The sequence below is a fragment of the Bos mutus genome, chromosome 18 (genome assembly GCF_027580195.1).
Source record: "Bos mutus isolate GX-2022 chromosome 18, NWIPB_WYAK_1.1, whole genome shotgun sequence".
Lineage (NCBI taxonomy): Eukaryota > Metazoa > Chordata > Mammalia > Artiodactyla > Bovidae > Bos > Bos mutus.
The window spans coordinates 10,718,563-10,740,166 of NC_091634.1; the positions used below are offsets into that span (position 1 = coordinate 10,718,563).

Genomic DNA, 21,604 nt, shown 5'->3' on the forward strand with positions numbered 1-21,604 from the left:
CACATCTGAGTGACTAAACAACAACAAAAAAACCCAAATCATTGCTGGTCAATTTTCTTCGTGAAGCCAGTCTCTATTTCACTGTTTCTTTTAACTGCTTTTCGGGCCCCATCCCACAGTATGTGATGGAGTCTTAATTCCCTGACCAGGGAGTTAACCTGCACCCCCTACATTGGAAGGCAGAGTCTCAACCACTGGGCCACCAGGGAAGTCCCTGTGAGTCTCTGTTTTAATAGTACTTGAGCAGCGATGACAAAAACCCAACCCATGTAGTCATTTTGGAGGTTCTGTGAGCCTCAGGGCCTGGCACATTAAATTCTCAACAACTAATGAGATGACCAACTAATGGGATGACCATTGCTCCAATTTAACAGATAGGAATGCTGAAGTTCAAAGAGACCAAGATACCCGGGTGTTACAGCTGGCAAGTGGCAGTGGTTGGGAATGAATCCAGGTTTTTTGTTTTGGGATCTGTAAAAACCTCTTACGAAAATTTAAAAACGTATATGGACTTCCCTAGTGGCTCAGTGGTAAAGAACCCACCTGCCAATGCAGGAGACGCTGGTATGATCCCTGGGTCAAGAAGATTCCCTGGAGAACAAAATGTCAATTCACTCCAGTATTCTTGCCTGGAAAATTCCATGGACAGAGGAGCCTGGTGGACTACAGTCCATGGGGTCTCAAAGAGTGGGACACAACTGAGCAACTAAACTACAGCTAAAGGGGTAGTTACTGAATCCACTTCTGACTCAAGAACCTGTGCTCTTCACCTCATTACCAGGCTGCTCTAAAGACAAGTACAGACGAGAAGCGGGGATTCTCGTGGAATCAGGAAAGGACAGTCCAGGAGTGGATTCGTTTCCTACGGCTGCTGTAGAAAATTAGTACAAACTCAGGGGCAAACAACACAAATGCATTCTCTTACAGTTCTGGAGGTTGGAAGTCGGAAGCGAGTGAGGCTAACATCAAGGTGCGTGCAGGGCTGGGTCTTCGTGGAGGCTCTGTGGAAAGCTCCGTCTCTCACCTCTTCCAGCTTGACGATGCGCGCGGTCCCTTCCGCCATCTTTAAAGCCAGGTGCCTGCTGTTTTCTGACAGCCGGCCTGCCTCTTCTAAGACGCTCGTGATTACATTGGGCCCACCTGGATCATCCGAGCTCCTCTCCCCATCTCCAGACATTAATTACACCTGCAAAGTCCCTCTTGCCACATAAGGGAACATATGTACAGGTTCTTGGGGTCAGGACATCTTTAGGGGGCACGAACTCAGTCAACCACAAAGAGTAGAGGACAGACACACTGAAAAGGGGAAAGCTCCTGCTGACATGCGATCATAACTTTGAGGTGTGTGTGTGTGTGTGTGGGTGTGTGTGGTTTCTGGAGCCATAACTTTGAGGGGGATGTGTGTGTGTGTAGGGGGGGGCGGTTTCCTGGAGCCATAACTTTGAGGGGTGTGTGTGTGTGGTTTCTGGAGCCATAACTTTGAGGGGTGTGTGTGTGTGTGTGTTTGGCTGCACCACGCAGCAGGTGGGATCTTAGTTCCCTGACCAGGGATGGAACCTGCACCCCCTGCACTGGAAGGTGGTGCCTCAACCACTGGACCACCAGGTAAGTCCCTCTTTGAGGTTTTGATAGTGACTTGCTACCTCTCTGTGCTTCACCTGGGTAAAAGGAAGAAAATCATAACCTCCTCACTAGGTCTTCAGGAGGCATAACACAGTGACTATACATGAAACATGGATCTGTGGTAGGCACGTGGTAAACATTTAGACGTGTTCCCTATTCTTGTTAGTACTCATGCTCAGTTGTGATCAACTCTATGTGACCCCATGGACTGTAACCCGCCGGCTCCTCTGTCCATGGGATTCCCCAGGCAAGAATACTGCAGTGGGTCACCATGCCTTCCTGCAGGGGATCTTCCCGACCCAGGGATTGAACCTGCACCACCGGCATCTCCTGCATTGTCAGGTGGATTCTTTACCACTGAGCTATCGGGGATGCCTATTCTTGTTAGTGTCTATCCTTACTTGAAGGAGCATCCCGTTCCAATTCCTGATTTCCTCTCTCTGCCTCCAGGATCATCAGATGCCTTCTGCCTTGTATCTGGGGGCCACACAGAGATCTGGCAATTCTGGATGTTTAATTGGAAAAACTCATTGGACCAAATAAGGGTCAGTTCTGTCTGTACAACCCAGATAATCATGATGGTGTGATCACTCACCTAGAGCCAGACATCCTGGAATGTGAAGTCAAGTGGGCCTTAGAAAGCATCACTAGGAACAAAGCTAGTGGAGGTGATGGAATTCCAGTTGAGCTATTTCAAATCCTGAAAGATGATGCTGTGAAAGTGCTGCACTCAATATGCCAGCAAATTTGGAAAACTCAGCAGTGGCCACAGGACTGGAAAAGGTCAGTTTTCATTCCAATCCCAAAGAAAGGCAGTGCCAAAGAATGCTCAAACTACCGCACAGTTGCCCTCATCTCACACGCTAGTAAAGTAATGCTCAAAATTCTCCAAGCCAGGATTCAGCAGTACGTGAACCGTGAACTTCCGGATGTTCAAGCTGGTTTTAGAAAAGGCAGAGGAACCAGAGATCAAATTGCCAACATCTGCTGGATCATGGAAAAAGCGACAGAGTTCCAGAAAAACATGTCTGCTTTATTGACTATGCCAAAGCCTTTGACTGTGTGGATCACAATAAACTGTGGAAAATTCTGAAAGAGATGGGAATACCAGACCACCTGACCTGCCTCTTGAGAAACCTGTATGCAGGTCAGGAAGCAACAGTTAGAACTGGACATGGAACAACATACTGGTTCCAAATAGGAAAAGGAGTACATCAAGGCTGTATATTGTCACCCTGCTTATTTAACTTATATGCAGAGTACATCATGAGAAGTGCTGGGCTGGAGGAAGCACAAGCTGGAATCAAGATTGCCAGGAGAAATATCAATCACCTCAGATATGCAGATGACACCACCCTTATGGCAGAAAGTGAAGAGGAACTCAAAAGCCTCTTGATGAAAGTGAAAGTGGAGAGTGAAAAAGTTGGCTTAAAGCTCAACATTCAGAAAACTAAGATCATGGCATCTGGTCCCATCACTTCATGGGAATTAAATGGGGAAACAGTGTTAGTTTATTTTGGGGGGGCTCCAAAATCACTGCAGATGGTGACTGCAGCCATGAAATTAAAAGACGCTTACTCCTTGGAAGGAAAGTTATGACTAACCAAGATAGCATATTGAAAAGTAGAGATTTTACTTTGCTAACAAAGGTCCGTCTAGTCAAGGCTATGGTTTTTCCAGTGGTCATGTATGGATGTGAGAGTTGGACTGTGAAGAAAGCTGAGTGCCAAAGAATTATTGCTTTTGAACTGTGGTGCTGGAGAAGACTCGAGAGTCCCTTGGACTGCAAGGAGATCCAACCAGTCCAACCTAAAAAGAGATCAGTCCTGGGTGTTCATTTGAAGGACTAATGCTGAAGCTGAAACTCCAATACTTTGGCCACCTGATGCGAAGAGATGACTCATTGGAAAAGACCCTGATGCTGGGAGGGATTGGGGACAGGAGGAGAAGGGGACAACAGAGGATGAGATGGCTGGATGGCATCACTGACTCGATGGACATGAGTTTGAGTGAACTCTGGGAGTTGGTGATGGACAGGGAGGCCTGACTTGCTGCGATTCATGGGGTTGCAGAGTCGGACACAACTGAGCGACTGAATTGAACTGTTTGTGCTGTTTTGTCACAGTTTAGGGTCCCTCTAGAGGGGTTTCCTGGGCTTCTCTGGTGGCTCAGATGGTAAAGAAATCTGTGAGCAATGCAGGACACTTGGGTTCAATCCCTAGTCTGGAAAGATCCCACATGCCAAAGAGCAACTAAGCCCATATGTCACAACTATTGAGGCTGTGCTCTAGAGCCCATGCTCTGCAAACAAGAGAAGCCCAAGCACCACAACTAGAGAGTAGCCCCCACCCAACAACTGGAGAAAGCCCGCCCAACAACAAAGAGCCAGCACAGCCAAAAATAAGTAAATAAAATAAAATTTTTAAAAAAGAGAGAGAAAGCTCTTGAGAGCCTAACTTGGTGCTGCAGGCTGCCGTTGGCTTGCCTGACCACCATTCCCTCAACTCTGCCAAAAGTGTGTATGCCTCTTATTGCTTGCATTAAAAGCATGTGTGCCTGCAGAAACTAACACAACATTGCAAATCAACTATACTCCAAGCAAAATGAACACTCCATGGGAATTTTCTGGCAGTCCAGTGGTTAGGACTCTGAGCTTCCACTGGAGGGGGCACAGGTTTGATCCTGGTCAGGGAACTAAGATCCCACATGCCACATGGCAGGGCAAAAAAAAAAAAAAACACCCTACTACCAACCCCCGCCCCGCCCCCGACACACACACACAAAGCATTCATGCCTGGAATATACAGAGTGGCATCTGTTTCTCTATTGAACCCTGACAAGTCAAGTACTGACCATATGTATAGAATTTCTGTCCTCTTGTGCAGGCTCTGATGAGTGAGGTCTGAACTGTTATTAAAAGCAATAAACTCAAAAAAAAAAAAAAAAGCAATAAACTCTTCACATACACATGGTTTTCTTTTCCTCATGCACCTCTGCTGAATAAAAAGGTATGAGTTTCACTTGAAGTCCTTAATATCTTTTTCATACGCCTGGAGCCTCTCATGGGTTCTGTGCATGTATATGTGCTAAGTCACTTCAGTCATGTCGGACTCTTTCAAGATCCCATGGACTGTAGCCCCCAAGTTCCTCTGTTCATGGAATTCTCCAGGCAAGAGTACTTGAGTAGGTTGCCATGCCCTCCTCCAGGGAATCTCCCTGACTCAGGGATTGAACCCACTTCTCGTGCATCTCCTGCATTGGCAGGTGGGTTCTTTACCACTAGCACCACCGGGGAAGCTCGTGGGTTCTGAGATGGACACAAAGATCTAAATTCCAAATCAACCTTTACTCCACTCATCACCTTCATGGCTGTTTCACTCATTACACTTATAGGATTCATCTACTGAAAGAACCCTCAGATGAGTGTGAAAACTCAGCTCTACGCAATATCCTTTCCACACACACAGCACTTGTAGGGCTTCTCCTCCTCATGGACTCTAGTGAATATGAAGGTATTTGATCTCTCTGGAGCTCTTTCTACCCCTATTCACAGTAAATCCTCCATCCTGGGTGTAAACTAAGAAGACTTGAGGAATATCACTTAAACTGAATTTGGGGAAATGCTTCCCTGGTGTTCCATTGGATAAGACTCCACATTTCCAATGCAAGGGCCCTGGGTTCAACTCCTGGTGAGGGAAGTAGATCCCACATGCCACAACTAAGACCTGGCGTGTGTGTGTGTGCTAAGTTGCTTCGGTCATGTCCGACTCTTTGCAACCCAATGGAATATAGCCCAGCAGGCTCCTCTGTCCGTGGGATTTCTCAGGGAAGAATACTGGGATGGGTTGCCATTCCCTCCTCCATAGGATCTTCCTGACCCAGGGACTGAACCCACATCTCATGTGGCTCCTGCACTGCAGGTGGATTCTTTACTGCTGAGTCACTTGGGAAGCCCTTAGAACTGTGTACTACACCTAAACAGGTTTCCGGCCACAAAAGATCCAAAGTCTTGCAGCAGCATACCCCAAGTATCCAGTATACAACAACAACAAAAATCACTCATCATACCAAGAACCAGAACAATCAGAACTTGAATGAGAAAAAACAATTAACAGACATCAATACCAATTCAGATGTTGGGATTATCTGAAAAAGATTTGGAATTAGGTACATAATCCTCCTTTTTGTCTCAGCTAGTTTGAGTTGAGTTTCCTGTTTCTTGCAATTGAGAACATCCTAGTGGTTATAAACCACCAGGAGCTCTGAGCAGCCCACTCCAGGGTCTGGTGATGGCCCTGGATTTCTTCAGTAACATGAAATTTGAGATAGAATAGAATTAAAGTATCCAGTGTCCTGGAAGGTAAGGCCCAGAAGAAACTGTGAGAACAACAAGGTTCTACTATATAGCACGGGGAACTCTACTCAATATCTTGTAATAACCTATAGGGGAAAAGAATCTGAAAAAGAATATACCAATATATACATAAATCACTTTGCTGAACACTTGAGAGTAATACAACATTGTAAATTAACTATATTTCAATAAAACAATAGTGGAAAGCCTCCAGTAAATGTGCACTTGAGTAAACTGTTCAACCAAGCAAACTTGAAAGCATCTGAGAGGTACAGAGTGGTGTTCAAAACATTCTGCCTTAATAGCTTAGTGCAGCATCTAGAATGCATGTTTTAATGTTTCCCCCTTTTGTACACTCTTTGCCACAAAATTTTATGGAAAGAAAACCAACTTTCTGTTTAGTCTGGTCACCAAGGACCCAATACAAGAAAAATAATGAAACTTACACTACATATGACTGATGGTACACTGTCCAGAGAAAGTCTTAACTGGTAAGATAAAAACTTGGGTCCTTTTCTGCCTGTAAAGTGAAGCTAAGCAGGACAGAATGCAATGGAAAAAATCTAACATTCAAATTGCAGATTGCATGATTTTACATATCTTTATTAAATGATCATTTCTTTGAATTAATGTTTAAGGCCTCTTCTAAGAATCCTTTTCCTAGTACAATTTATTGTGATTAACTGGGATTGAGTGCACTAAAATTTTCAATGTTTGTCCTATTTATAGTAGGTTTTCCTATCCTTCGAGTGATACAAATTCCAGGGCACCTGCTATGTTTGGCACTGGTGCCAGGTCATGGCTGTATAGCAGCAAACAGATTTCCTGCCCGTATGGAACCTACATTCCAGTGGACATGGATTTTGTTGTGTCCATCATTATACTTTTGCTAAAGTCCTGAGAGTACTTCTAATTGTAAAGCCTCCCCTATGTAGATTCTATTGAATGTGAAAGTTCTGATTGAAACCCACTGCACCATCCTTATAGGTTTTCACTGCTGTATATTTTCTTGAAAATTGTGACATTTTGGTCTCTGTTGGACACACCAGCCATACTCATACAAATAGGTCTCCTCATTGGAATTCAGATGACTGTAAAAAATACAGCTCCCTCTTGAATTCTTAAAATACAACATTTTATAACTAGCCCCTGCTGTGCAGGTTTTCTGATAAAAATGTCATGTCTAGGTTCTGAAGAAATTTTTATCACACTTGTACACACAAGTGTACTGGACTGATCACTACTATGGACTCTCTGATGAACCCGAAGACAAGAACTCTTGCTAAAGCCCTTACCACAGTCAAAACATTTGTAGGGTTTCTCTCCTGTATGGACCCTCCAATGAAGATGGGAGGTCTGACTGAAGCTCTTCCCACACATGCTGTACTTAAAGGGTTTCTCTCCTGTGTGGATACGCAGATGAACATGAAGGTATCAGTTCCAGATGAAGCCTTTCCCACATTCTTCACATTTCTAGGGTTTCTCCCCTGTATGGACTCTCTGATGGGCTTGAAGATGTGGGCTCCAACTGAAACCCTTCCCACACACATCACACATGTAGGGTTTCTCTCAGGTGTGGACCCACTGGTGGTCTTGAATATGTGAGTTTTGACTGAAGCCTTTCCCACACAAATCACATCTGTAGGGTTTCTCCCTCATGTGGACTCTCTGATGGGCCTGAAGATGGGAAATCTGACTGAAGTCCTTGCCACACATATCACATTTGTAGGGTTTCTCTCCTGTGTGGACTCTCTGATGGCCCTGAAGATGGAAATTCCAGCTGAAGTTCTTATCAAACACATCACATTTGTAGGGTTTCTCCCCGGTGTGGATTCTGATGGGCTTAAAGGTTTGAGGCCTTACTGGTCTTTCCCACATACCTCACATTTATGTGGTTTCTCTCCAGTGTGAACTTTTGAAGAGGACCACAGCTCTGGCTGAACATCCTGTCACATGTGTTTTATTTGGATGTTTTGTCTTGAGGGTAGGCTGTTTGATGGGCTTGAAGTTGTGATATCTTATTGAAGCCTTTACCACACAGCTCACATTTCCAAGATTTCTCTTCAGTGTTGTCCACACAGCAACTGTTGAGGTCTAACACATGACTGAAGCCCTTCCTATACTGGCCACATCTATACACATCCACCCTGGGGTGAATGGGCTCAGCAGCAGGAAGGGAGGAGTTCTGATTGAAGCACTCAGCACATACCTGACATTGTAGGGTTTCTCCCCTGGGTTGGCTCTCTGGTGGGTTTGCATATGTGAGCTCTGACTCAAGCCCTTCCCATACTCACTATACATACAGGGCTCCTCTCCTTCTTGCAGCTGCTGCTGAAGTTCAAGATCAGAGACAAGGTTGATGCCTTTTCCATTCTCATCAGAGGTCTGACCTTCTGAGTGGATGATGCTATGCTGGGATGTGTTCCTCACCAAGTCTTTTCCACAATTATTGTGGCCAAATGCCATCTTGCTTTTGGGTACTTCCTGATCACCATGTGATGAGAGATCATTCTCATGATGCAATGATCACATGGCCACAGTTTATTTTTTATGTCAATTTGCTGATACCTCAGAGAAGGCAATGGCACCCCACTCCAGTACTCTTGCCTGGAAAATCCCATGGACGGAGGAGCCTGGTATGCTGCAGTCCATGGGGTCACTAAGAGTCAGACACGACTGAGCGACTTCCCTTTCACTTTTCACTTTTATGCATTGGAGAAGGAAATGGCAACCCACTCCAGTGTTCTTGCCTGGAGAATCCCAGGGACAGGGGAGCCTGGTCGGCTGCCATCTATGGGGTCGCACAGAGTCGGACACGACTGAAGCGACTTAGCAGCAGCTGATACCTACTCTGATAATTCTGACTCTCTCAGATTCATTTTCATCCAGAAATCTCAGGAGGTCTGAATTTGAAGCTATTGATTGTTGACACTATTGGAACTCTTCCCTTGAAGCTTTCCCACACAGTTCTCATCTTCAGCAACCTCAGCAGATTCTCCTGCCTGCACCCAACAGGAGGAATCAACTTGTTTTAGTAATTTGGACTTGTTGATTTGTAGACCTATTATTGAGTCCTGAGTTCTGGTTAATTTATTTGTAAATTGTTTCCATATCTGCCTGCACATAAGGCCTTCATGCAAAATGTGTATTAGTCCTATTTCTTGAATTCATTTTGATTCCTGTGTCCTAGAAGGATAAAAAATTTAGAGATGAAAGTGAGGACAAGTTCAGGGATATAAGATATTTCACAGGTCGACTGTGTTGGGAGATCCTATTCAACCAATGCATTGTTCAGCTGGATTCTTAGTTTTATCATGCCCATGGAAACAAAGAAGTAATAATGGGACTCATTTAGAAGTATGCTGATGGGACTTCCCTGGTGGTCCAGTGGTTAAAACTCTGCATTCTCAATGCAGTGGGTATCAGTTCAATCTGTTGGTTGGGTAACTAAGATCCCACATGCTGCATGTCATGGCCTGAAAATAAATAAATGAATGAATAAAATTAAATTTTTAAAAAGGAACTAATATGCCGAGGCTTATAGATGAGGTCAAAAGAGAAATACAGTGCTACAGAGCACGGGATGTTCTCAGCAAAAGTGAAAAGAATATATTTGCAAAGGGAGACATCGCCTCTGTCCTGATAATGAACCCATGAGATGATAACTTTATTTTCCTTAATTTAGCCAGTAAATGTACATGTTAATACATAAGCTGGGCTTCCCAGGTGGCACAGTGGGAATGAATCCTCCTGCCAGTGCAGGAGATGCAAGAGATGTGGGTTTGATCCTGGGTTGGGAAAATCCCCTGGAGTAGGAAATGGCAACCCACTCCAGTATTCTTGCCTGGGAAATCCCATGGGCAGAGGAGCTCAGAAGGCCACGTCCATGGGGTCACAAAGAGTTGGAGATGACTGAGCACAAGCACAATACATAAGCTAGATTTGAGAGAGTTCTTCTTTATTTCAATGATGTCTGAATATATAATATTCAACTAATGAACATTATAACTGGGGAAAAAAACTAGAAAACTTATTCCCTTAGCTGACACATCTTATGGCAATAAAAAAAAATACTATGATAATTATTGCTGCTCAATTTGGCTGGATTTTCTGAAAAGCCTGAATGGCTAATATTATCTTCCAGGTTTTGTAGATATGCATCAGCATATACCAATAGATGCTGTGGTAGCTAGCACACAAAACAGCCTCAAATGATCCCTGCTTCCTAATATGAACACCCTATTGATGTCCCCTCCACAACCTATCAGGATTGGTCTGCGAAGCCAATAGGATACGGCAGCAGTGCTGGTGATCACTTCCAAGATTATCCCATAAAAGACACTGTAGTTTCTGCCTTCTACTCCTTTGAGTGCAAGTACCTTGGGAAAACTAGTTCTCAAACCCAGTGGTTAAAACTCTGCATTCTCAATGCAGTGGGTATCAGTTCAATCTGTTGGTTGGGTAACTAAGATCCCACATGCTGCATGTCATGGCCTAAAAATAAATAAATGAATGAATAAAATTAAATTTTTAAAAAGGAACTAGTGTTTTGAGAACATTCAGGGAGAGGGCTGTTTGCCAATGAACTAAGGCCTCCTCTCCTGTCAAGCCAGGGTAGAAATGAGGCCTCCTGCCAACAACTCTGTGAATGACCCCATCTTGGAAGCACGTCCTTCAGGCCCATCAAGCCCTCAAAGGACTGCAGCTCTGGCAGACTTGAGATCTTACGAGATCGTGAGCGAGGCTGCCCCAGAATTTTGATGCACAGGAACTGTGATGTCTATAGTTTTAAGCTGAGAAATTTAAGAATAATTTGTCATACAGCAACAGATGACTAATTAGGTACATAGAAACTAAAGTTAGACATTCATCAGAAGATGAACTGTGTTCTGAAATAATCCTTTCATCACACCAGTTTATCCTCCACTCGTGAGCTGTCTGCAGGAGGAGCGGACAGTGAGACCCACTTAACACCACTCTCTGTGAGCTGCAAGGGCTCAGATCTGCATGGTTCTCACCTGAACACTCATCTCGGGTTTCTGGCTCCATCACCCAAAGCTGCTCTTCTCTCCCCAACTGGAGTATTATATCTAACGTGAAGGGTTGATATCCTGTGACAAAGTAACCATACATGTGTAAGGTGAATAAAAACAAAATTTTTAATTCCAATACTATGATCTTCATGCACTCTGAGCAATATTTTTCCAAATTCTGATCATGACCTGTTGTAATAAATATCTCTTCTGTTGTGATTGGGCACGCAAATAAATAGATGCACATCACTGAAACAAGTGACTGAGTCCTAACCATTATCTACTTTTTTTTAAAATAAGGATTCTACTTTTACAGCTTTGTAGATCTCAACATTTATGCGTTTTCATTTTCATATTGTACAGAAGTTTTACTTCACATGATTAAATAGATTAGCTTATTTCAACTGCCAGTTAACTTTGTTCTTTTGTTTGCTTGTTTTTTGGCTGTGTCCTGCAGCACATGGGATCTTAGTTACCTGACCAGGGGCTTGAACCTGTGCCCCCTGTACTGGAAGTACAGAGTCTCTTACCCACTGGACCACCAGGGAAGTCCCTGATTAACTACTTTTATCATATCTCCTTTCCTGTTTTTTACTCACAGTTTCTGTTGCACTATACACAGTTTCTGAAAAGCTATGCTACTTCTGTCCTAGTTCATTAAATGCAATAATGATACAATTCAGTAACTGACTTTAAACCACAAGATGTTACAACTGCAATTTGAGGAAACAGACAAGGAATAAATAAGATGTCCCATAAAAAGGAGGAAATTCAGGCCCCCACATGCAAGGAAGCATTTCAAGAGCCCCAAAATCTTAACATGTTGACACCAAGGCACTCTTGAGGGTTGACAGAGTCCCTGAGCCCTCACCCATGGAGACCAGGTTCCAGAAGTTCTCCAGCATCACGTCAGGGTACAGCTTCCTCTGGGCCAAGTCCAGCAGTCCCAGCTCCTCCTTGGTGAAGGTCACAGTCACCTCCTTGAAGGACTGCCTCCTACAACACCAAACACATGTAGCCTCAGTCTTATGATCAGTAGAGTGTGGGGGGTAGGAAGTCACTGTTTAATGGGTATGGAATTTCACTTTGAGAAGAAGAAAAAAGTTCTGGAGATGTGTTCAACAGTGTGAATGTACTTAAAAGTACAGAACTGCACATTTAAAAATGGTTAAAACGGTAAATTTTATGCTATGTATATTTTATCACAATAAAAAAGCACATCAGGAGGTGGATGAATAACCCAATTGTGGTATATCAAGTGAAATATGCAATGAAATACAATGAAGTAATAAAAAGGAGCAAACTATTGACCTGTGTTCAAAATGAACAAATGATGCCAGACACAAAAAGAGTACATACTGTGTAATTCCATTAACATGAAACTCAAGAAATGATGAATCTAGTCTGTAGTGACATAAAGTACATCAGTTGCTGCCTATAGTCAGGCATGTGGGGTAGGGATTAACTGGGGATGAGGGAACCTTTTTGGTGATGAAAATGGTCTACATCTAGACTGAGGCAGTTGTCACATGGGTATGTTTGTCAGAATTGATCAAATACACTTATATGCAAATTACATGTAAATTTCACCTCAAATGATATAAAAAGACACAATTAACAAAGCAAATAGACAAACCACAGAATGGAAAAAATTACTCCCAAAATGTATATATAACAAAGGACTTGAACTCAGAAAATATAAAGAACTCCTTAATAATAAAAAGTAGAAGCCAATTTTTTAAATGGGCAAACAACTTCAGCAAGCTTTTCATAAGAGATATGACAAAGGAGAAAACCCACGAAAAAGTATTCAACATCACGAGGGAAAAAGAAATCACAGTCATGGTGAGATGTCATTCCATTCAGCTCAGTCACTCAGTCCTGTCCGACTCTTTGTGACCCCATTGATTTCAGCACGCCAGGCTTCCCTGTCCATCACCAGCTCCTGGAGCTTACTCAAACTCCTGTCCATTGCGTTGGTGATGCCATCCAACCATCTCATCCTCTGTCATCCCCTTCTCCTCCCACCTTCAATCTTTCCCAGTATCAGGGTCTTTTCCAATGAGTCAGTTCTTCACATCAGGTGGCCAAAGTACTGGAGTTTCAGCTTCAGCATCAGCCCTTCCAATGAATATTCAGGACTGATTTCCTTTAGGATTGACAGGTTGGATCTCCTTGGAGTACAAGGGGCTCTCAAGAGTGTTCTCCAACACCACAGTTCAAAAGCATCGATTCTTTGGTGCTCAGCTTTCTTTATAGTCCAACTCTCACATCCATACCAACTCTCACAATCATAGCTTTGACTAGATGGACCTTTGTTGGTAAAGTAATGTCTCTGCTTTTTAATATGCTATCTAGGTTGGTCACAGCTTTTCTTCCAAGGAGCAAGCATCTTTTAATTTCATGGCTGCATTCACCACTGCAGTGATTTTGGAGCCCAGGAAAACAAAGTCTGTCACTGTTTCCATTGTTTTCCCATCTATTTGCCATGAAGTGATGGGACCGGATGCCATGACCTTAGTTTTCTGAATGTTGAGTTTTAAGCCAACTTTTTCACTCTCCTCTTTCACTTTCATCAAGAAGCTCTTTAGTTCTTCTTCACTTTTGTCTGACTCTTTGTGACTTCATGGACTATACTGTTCATGGAATTTTCCAAGCCAGAATACTGGATCCCCTTCTCCAGGGGATCTTCCCAACCCAGGGATCAAACCCAGGTCTCTCACATTGCAAGCAGATTCTTTTCTAGCTGAGCCACAAGGGAAGCCTATCATTTCATTAGAATGGCTTAAAGAAACAAGATCCATAATACCAAATGACAGAAAAGAAGAAGGGCACACTGAAAATTTCATGCACCACTGCTGTGCTGTCAAATGGCACAGGTATTTTGCAAAAGAGTTTATATTCACTTACCCTACAAATCCAGTCATTCCATTTCTAAATGTTTACCCAAGAGATAAGAAAACACATCCCTAAGAAGGTCTGTGAGGCATGATCATGAGAGCAAAACAATTAAAAGCTACAAATAGGGACTTCCCTGGCAGTCCAGTAGTTAAAACTCCATGCTCCCTTAGCAGGAGGCTTGGGTTCAATCCCTGGTCAGGGAATTAAGATCCCATATGCCACAAACTATGGGCAAAAAAATAAATTAATGAATGAAATAAATAATATACAAATAAATTATGAAATTTAAAAAATAAATACATTACAGCTACAAACAACTCAAATATCTCTTTTAAAAGGACAAACTGTGATCTATTCATAAAATGGAATATGATAAAAAGGAATGGATTACTGACACCTGCAACAACACAGCTGAATCTCAAAAACATTATGCAGGGTCAAAGAGGTACAAGAGTACATACAGTGTGATTTTGTTAATTATGTTTAATTTGAAAACAAACAAATTTAATCATATGATGACAGATCAGAACAGGAGATGCTTGCCAGTCAAAGAAACTGACTTGAAAGAGACATGAGAGAACTTTGGGGGTAATATAAGAGTTTTTATTTCTGTTTTGGATAGTGGGTTAATACAATTACACAACCTTGAAAACAGGATATACAACTGTCATTGACCCAACACTTAAGATTTGTGTAGTTTTTGTAAGTAAATTATATTTCATTTTTAAAAGCCCTAAGCAAAAGTATTATGAATCAAAACCAAATTTATTCAGAGGTACAACAGTCTGTAGGCTTAACTGTGACTTCTGAATGGTTAAATAAAACACAGAAACCCTTCTGAGGTAATACATAAAAGAATGCTGAATCATAAAAAAACTCGATAATATTAAGTGAAAATATAAAATTGAAGTCTGTACATAGACTATGATTCTAAGTAAATAAAGGATCATAGACTATGATTTTAAGCAAATAAAGTATAGCTGACTTACAAGCAGTGTAGTAATTTGTGTTTTTCAGATTTTTTGATGTCTGAGTTTCTGTACTACTATTTGTGAAATGAAGATGACAAAATAAAAAAAATAACTAAAAGCAAAAGCAAAAAATATAACCATAAAAAAGCAAGTACATGGAATACAAGGAATGTTTTCTTCCTTTATCCTTCCCATGGAAGAGAAAAAAGATAACAGAAGAGAAGAAAATAAAAGAGAAAAAAAAAACATGATAATAGAGAAAAGACTTGTGATTGTTAAAGGGTGGAAGAGGGATGCACTGAGAGTTTGGAATTAGCAGATGCAAACTACTATTCATAAGATGGATAAACAACAAGGTCCTACTGTATAGCACAGAGAACTATATTCAATACCCTGTGATAAACCATAATGGAAAAGAATTTGAATAAGAATGTGTTCATATGCATAATGCAAATACTCTGCTGTACAGTGGAAATTAACACAACACTGTAAATCAATTACGCTTCAATTTTTTTAAATGTACCTAATCTTTAAGAAAAGAGAATCTTTGCAGAAAGAGATGTAATTTTAAGAGATAAAACTCAACTCACCTGGAACTTGGTCATGCTCTGCCACCCATTTTGGGGGAAGTCAAGAGTCCTGGGAAGACATAGTGGCAAAGGAGAAAGAAGCCTTGAGACATAGGTCCAAGCCCAAGTGTCTGCTTCGTGTGAATCACCAGCCTCTCTGGCCCTTACGCAGTAGAGCTCATACAAGAGTCCCCTGGGGCTCCCGGGGTTCAGGGCCATCATTCTCATCCTGGGTATTGGGGGAAATGAAAGGCTGTGGGATGTACTGGCTATGAGAGTGGACTCTGGGGCCAACAGGTCCCAGGTCAACCCTGGTGCTACTCCTGTGACATAAGATACTGGTTTTCCTGCCCTCAGTTCCTGACACAGGCTCCTGAAACCTTCATAATTTCCTGAATGCTAGAAGTGTGTTTTGTTTCGCCTTCATTCCATTAAAGGAGTCTTTTTATAACATCCAGATTTCAGAGACTGTTTAATGCTCTGTCTTAAGAAATTCACCCTTATTTCTAACAAGTCCATAGTTCTGATTGGCTATGTCACTTAATAGTTTCTGGTCTTGTAATGATATTTCATTGATATCAGCATCTGGTTCTATAAAAGGTATAAATACAGTTCTTGTGAATTTTCTTCCAGTAGTCAGAAGAGTCTCAATGGCACATCCTCCTCTGCCATGATGACTGAAGTAAAAAAAAAATTTTTTTTAAATACAACTGCTAGGTTTCTTTTTTTTTTTTTTTTTTCATTTTAAACAAAAGTGCAATGGTCTGTCTCACTTAAATGAATACTGTAGTGGCCACAAGAGATCTGAATTTATAAGGGTGCTTTCGGGATTAAGTGAGCAAGTCCAATAGCCCTGAATAGGCAAGTCAATCCTGACAGAAAGTCAATTAGTGGTTGCCAGGGGCTGGAAGGGGGCAAGTGAGAGGTGACAGCTCAGGGGCATGGGGTTTCTTCTGGGGGTGATGAAAATGTTCTGGAACTAGACAGTGGTGATGGTTGTACAATCCTGTGAATATACTAAAAAGTTGTATATTTTGTAAGAAAAAGTATATGTGAATTACATCTCAAGTTAAAAAATAGAAGAAAGGACTTCCCTGGTGGTCCAGTGGTTAAGACTGTGCTTTCACTGCAGAGGGCATAGGTTCAAACCCTGGTCAGGAAACTATAACCCCACAAATCACAAAGAGCAGCCTAAAAAATATTTTTTTAATAAAAAAATTAAAAAAAACAGGGGAAGAAAACAGGCTTGGCTCAGTGCTTGGCACATAACACAAGCTCTCAATAAGTGACGATATGATGATTATTTTCCCCATATAATGGAAGAGAAAGCTGAGGATTCATGCAATTACTTTACTGATAATCACAGAGCACATGACTCCAACTCTGATTCCAGGGCTGGTCTCCAGGTCTCTAATCACACAGAAGGGTGTCACTGGGGAGAAACGAAAGGAGAGTTGGAGAATATAGACTCTGCACATGGAATCAAAGGATGACAGAAGACACACTTTCTCAGGCAAGGATTGGGCTGGACCGTCTCAGAGGTTCCTCTGAGCTGTAAAATCTTGAGGCTGTTCCTGATTGGGAGGAGAGAAGATAAATTGCATCTTCCAATTTTTTCCTCTGGGTTTCGGGAACCTCAGTCATCAACCTGGTTCCAACCCATCCAGGCTCTACATGACGGTGGTTAACATGCATGTAGACCCCAGATAGGTTGGAACCAGGTTGATGAATGAGATTCCCAACAAAAGTCTGTATAGTCAAAGCTATGGTTTTTCGAGTAGTCGTGTATGGATATGAAAGTTGGATCATAAAGAAGGCTGAGCGCGAAGAATTGATGCTCTTGAATGGTGGTGCTGGAGAAGACTCTTTTGAGAGTCCCTTGGACTCCAAGGAGATCAAACCAGTCAATCCTAAAGGAAATCAATCCTGAATATTCATTGGAAGGATTGATACTGAAGCTCCAATCCTTTGGCGACTTGATGCAAAGACCTGACTCATTAGAAAAGACCCTGACGCTGGGAAAGATTGAAGGCAGGAGGAGGAGGAGACGACAGAGGACTAGATGGTTGGATGTCATTCCAACTCAATGGACATCAGTTTGAGCAAACTCCAGGAGATGGTGAAGGATGGGGAAGCCTAGCACGCTGCAGTCCATGGGGTTGCAAAGATTCAGACACAACTGAGCAACTTTCACTTCACTTCACAATGCATATAAAGCCTGTAGAAGAATACCTGGCATTCACTATGTTAACAGATTATTATTACTCATTCATCAGCAGGTCTCATCCAACCTCCCATTTATTCTATAAACATTGGAACATTTATCTGGTAGACAAAACCTGCTCATGAGTGAAGGAAACTTGTTGCCCACCTGGCAGAAATGACATGGCAAGATAAAATTCCCTCACGTTGGGACAATGTACCAGCATTCGTGCGTCACTCACTCTCTCCTCTCTGTGAGTTCTCTTTGAGAAATCAGGGTCAGGCATGGAGAGATAAGAAAATATGGGAGAATGAAAAGACACAGTTGTGTGTCTCGGGCCCAGGATATCTTACAGCGGACATCCCCATGCACCGGCTAGAGGTGAGACCCTCTTCTTCCTTTAAAAAAGATCAGGGCTGTGGGTGTCAAAGGAATCCACGGAAAACCCCTCTTTCTGCAGAGGTTAGAGAGGTTCTGAGCTGGAGCTCAGAACACCCGGGGCTCACAGAGGCTTTCAAGGACTGAAAGCATCGCGGAAAGAAGAAACTGAACAATCGACCACTTTTAGCAGGTGCCAGCGATCGGTTCTAAGCAGTTTCACATTTGCTTCCCGTGAATCTCATCACATGCCAACTAAGGAGGTAACACTATTAACTCTTTACATAAGTGAATCGGAGCAATCTGATAATTCTATGAAGAGTATATCCGTAAGAGATGGCAGAGCGTGCACAAGGTAAGGGAGGCGAGGAAAACCAAGGGGCTGAGAGACTCTCAAACTCGGAGAGCGCTACCCCGCTTTGCCCCCAACCAGGGGACCCGAGAACCTCACCAAACGCCAGACACAAAAACCGTCATCCCTGCCCTCCATTGCTTCTGTTTCACGAGGGTGAAGGCGAGGGCGGCAGCTGCGTATTCCACATCCAGACAGGATCAGAAGAGACCCAGACTCCAGGTACTGACTGACTCACCTCTCAGAAGATACTGAAGTCTCTCACTCCTGTAGCGGAAGTGCCCGGACTGCACGCTGTTCTCAGACTACACTTCCCAGAATCCCCCACCGGAACAAGGCCCACCCTCGGGGACGGAAGTGGCGCTAAATACCCGGAGCACTGGACTACACTTCCCAGAATCCTCGGCAAAAGTAGTGAAACTTTGAAAAATGAAGCTCGTTCAGTTCACCGAGGTGCTGTTTTAGCTTGATCTTTCTTTTCCTTCCTGTCTTTCGGAGGGTCTGGGGTGTTGTTTTCATTACATTACTAATAAGTGTGGCTGAAAAGTAAATGTGGCTGCATGAAAAAACGGCGAAGAGAGAATCTCAAACTTGGTTTATTGTTTTTTTACTTGTACCTGGATGCATTTAGACCACTGACAATGTTTACTTGGCATGACCTAGTCATTCCAATATGTTAAAAACTCACCAGAAGGAAAAGTAACCTTTGATCAAGCCACAAAACAAATAACAAAGTTTCCCACTTTTGTTGGCTTTAATTGCTCCTTTTGAAAGCTGGAGTTTCTAGCAAATTAAAGAAGATGCATTAGCAAGAAGGGAGGGAAATACTGTAATTTGAAAAAGAAAGGCCTAGAATACAGGCATACCTCGGAGATATTTTAGGTTAGATTCCAGACCACTGCAATCGAGCAAATTATCAAATAACGTGAGTCCCATTAATGTTCTATATTACACTATAGTAGTCAAGGTATGCAATTACGTATTAAAAAATAATGTATGTACCTTAATTTTAAAATGCTGTTGGAAAAGTGGTAGCAGAAGACTTGCTTGACACGGGTTTGCCACAAACCTTCAATTTGTAAAATCATCATAACAAATAAAACCATCATAAATACTACAGAATGTTTTTTCTCCAGGTTGGTCTAAATTATTGAGCCATGATTATTCAAAAAGTTGATGTGAAAGTGGAGTATCCTGCTCAGATAACCGTAACAAATTCAGCTCCTTTTTTTCAACTTTATGAGGTATAATTGATAAGTAAAATTTTAATATATGTGTTGAATTTATATATACTGTAAAAGGATTCCCACAAATGAATTACTTAACACCTCATCACATAGCTAACTGGGGGTGCAGGGAGACCCTTTAATATCTATTCTTAGCAAATTTCAACTATACAATATTGCATTATCAACTATAGTCACCAAGCTATAGATTAGATCCTTAGATCTTACTCATCTTAAAGCTGAAAGTTTGTACCCTTTTTATAACCTCTCCCCATTCCCAGGCAGCCACCACCATTATTATACTCACTGTCTCTAGTAAGTTTGACACTTTTCCCCTTTGGATTCCACATATAAGATAAAATGATGCCATGCAGTGTCTTTGTCTTGTTTCATTTAGTTTATGTCCTACAGTTTCATTCATGTTGTCACAAATATTTCTCCATATTTTCCCTGTGAACCAAGGGTTAGAATGGTTTGATTCCAGTTTTTGTTTTTTTTTTTAAGAAACAATACTTCATGGGGGTTCTGTTTGTATCTCCTATTATCCTAACTGGAAGCTGCCAAGACACCCCTAAAAAGAACAAGATGAGAAAATGTCTTCTACCAAATACCAAGACTCATTGCAAAGCTATGTTGAAGTAGTGTGGTATTAGTAGAATCACTGAAAAGCAGACCAGTCAAAGGGAATTGAGAGTCAAAACATCTATCTAATCATATTTAAATCACTGATTTTCTTCAAAAGTGGCACTGCAAAGTAGTGGGGAATAGGGAAATTTTCAGTAACTGGTATAGCAACAACTGAATATTCAAATGGTGAATAATTAAATTATATGGGAGGCAATATAGACCTTTCTTTAAAGATCCCATAAGTTGATTTTAGTTCTGTCACCTATCAAAAAATAAATAAAAAGGAGAGGGAGGGAGAAAAGGGAAAGAGAGAACTGATAAATTTGAATAAGGTCTGGAGGTTAGACAATGTTATATATCAATATTCAATTTTCCTGAGTGCTGCTATACTTGTAGATATGTAAGTAAATTTCCTTGTTCTTACAATATATCAATACAGGGTAAAAGGACTGGAACATATTCATGGTTAAGAAAAAGTACATGTCAATGTAATATTACTCAGCCATAAAAAGGAATGCATTTGTCAGTTCTAATGAGGTGGAAGAACCCAGAGCCTATTATACAGAGTGAAGTAAGTCAGAAGGAGAAAGACAAATACCGTGATTAACACATGCATATGGAACCCAGAAGGATGGCAGTGACGAACCAACCTGAAAGGCAGCAGTGGAGATGCAGACAGAGAAGAGACTTGCGGACACAGCGTGGGAAGAAGGTGGGAAAACCTGACAGAGGAGCACTGAAACGTGCATTGCCAGGTGTAAAATCAGACAGCCAGTGGAAATTTGCTGCATGACACAGGAGCTCAAATCCAATGTTCCACTGACAACCTAGAGGGGTGGGGTTGGAGGTGGGAGGGAGGTTCAAGAGAGAGGGGACATGTGTACACCTATAGCTGATTAATGCTGATATATGGTGGAAACCAACATAATATTGTAAAGCAGTTATCCTCCAATTAAAAATAGTTTTTAAAAGTATGTGTCAACACGTGTGCACATACATACACATTCACATACATTAAGAGAATATGTTTCAAATATGTTAACTGGTAAATCTGAGTAAAGGGTGCATGAAAGATTTCAGATAGTTTTTACAATTTCTGGCATGTGTTAAATTATTTCAAAACGAGTTTAAAGAAACATAAAAAATTTACATGAAGCAAAATTCCATCATTTAGAGATCAGTAAAAATAAATACCTACCTTTTCTTTTAATGAGATCACACAAAAATCCCATGCTTTATTTCTCCAGGTGAATGTTTTCTGGATATCCTCCAACATCCGTTAACAATTAGCACTAGATAAATAAATCATAAAATACTTGGGCAATCCAACTGATTATTTGTTTGCTATTATAAACAATGATGCAATG

General features: G+C 41.8%; 1 protein-coding gene and 1 pseudogene across 1 annotated transcript; both read right to left on the bottom strand.

Annotated features, from left to right (window-relative positions):
* Positions 1-2,739: 2,739 nt before the first annotated feature.
* Positions 2,740-8,443, bottom strand: LOC102272186 (zinc finger protein 233). Its single transcript, XM_070386726.1, is given in 3 exon segments — positions 2,740-7,842; positions 7,845-7,889; positions 8,281-8,443. Coding segments are annotated over 3 exon segments (990 nt in total). The 3' UTR covers positions 2,740-7,060.
* On the bottom strand, positions 7,853-19,011 carry LOC138991642 (zinc finger protein 233-like; annotated as a pseudogene).
* Between the last annotated feature and the right edge of the window lie 2,593 nt (positions 19,012-21,604).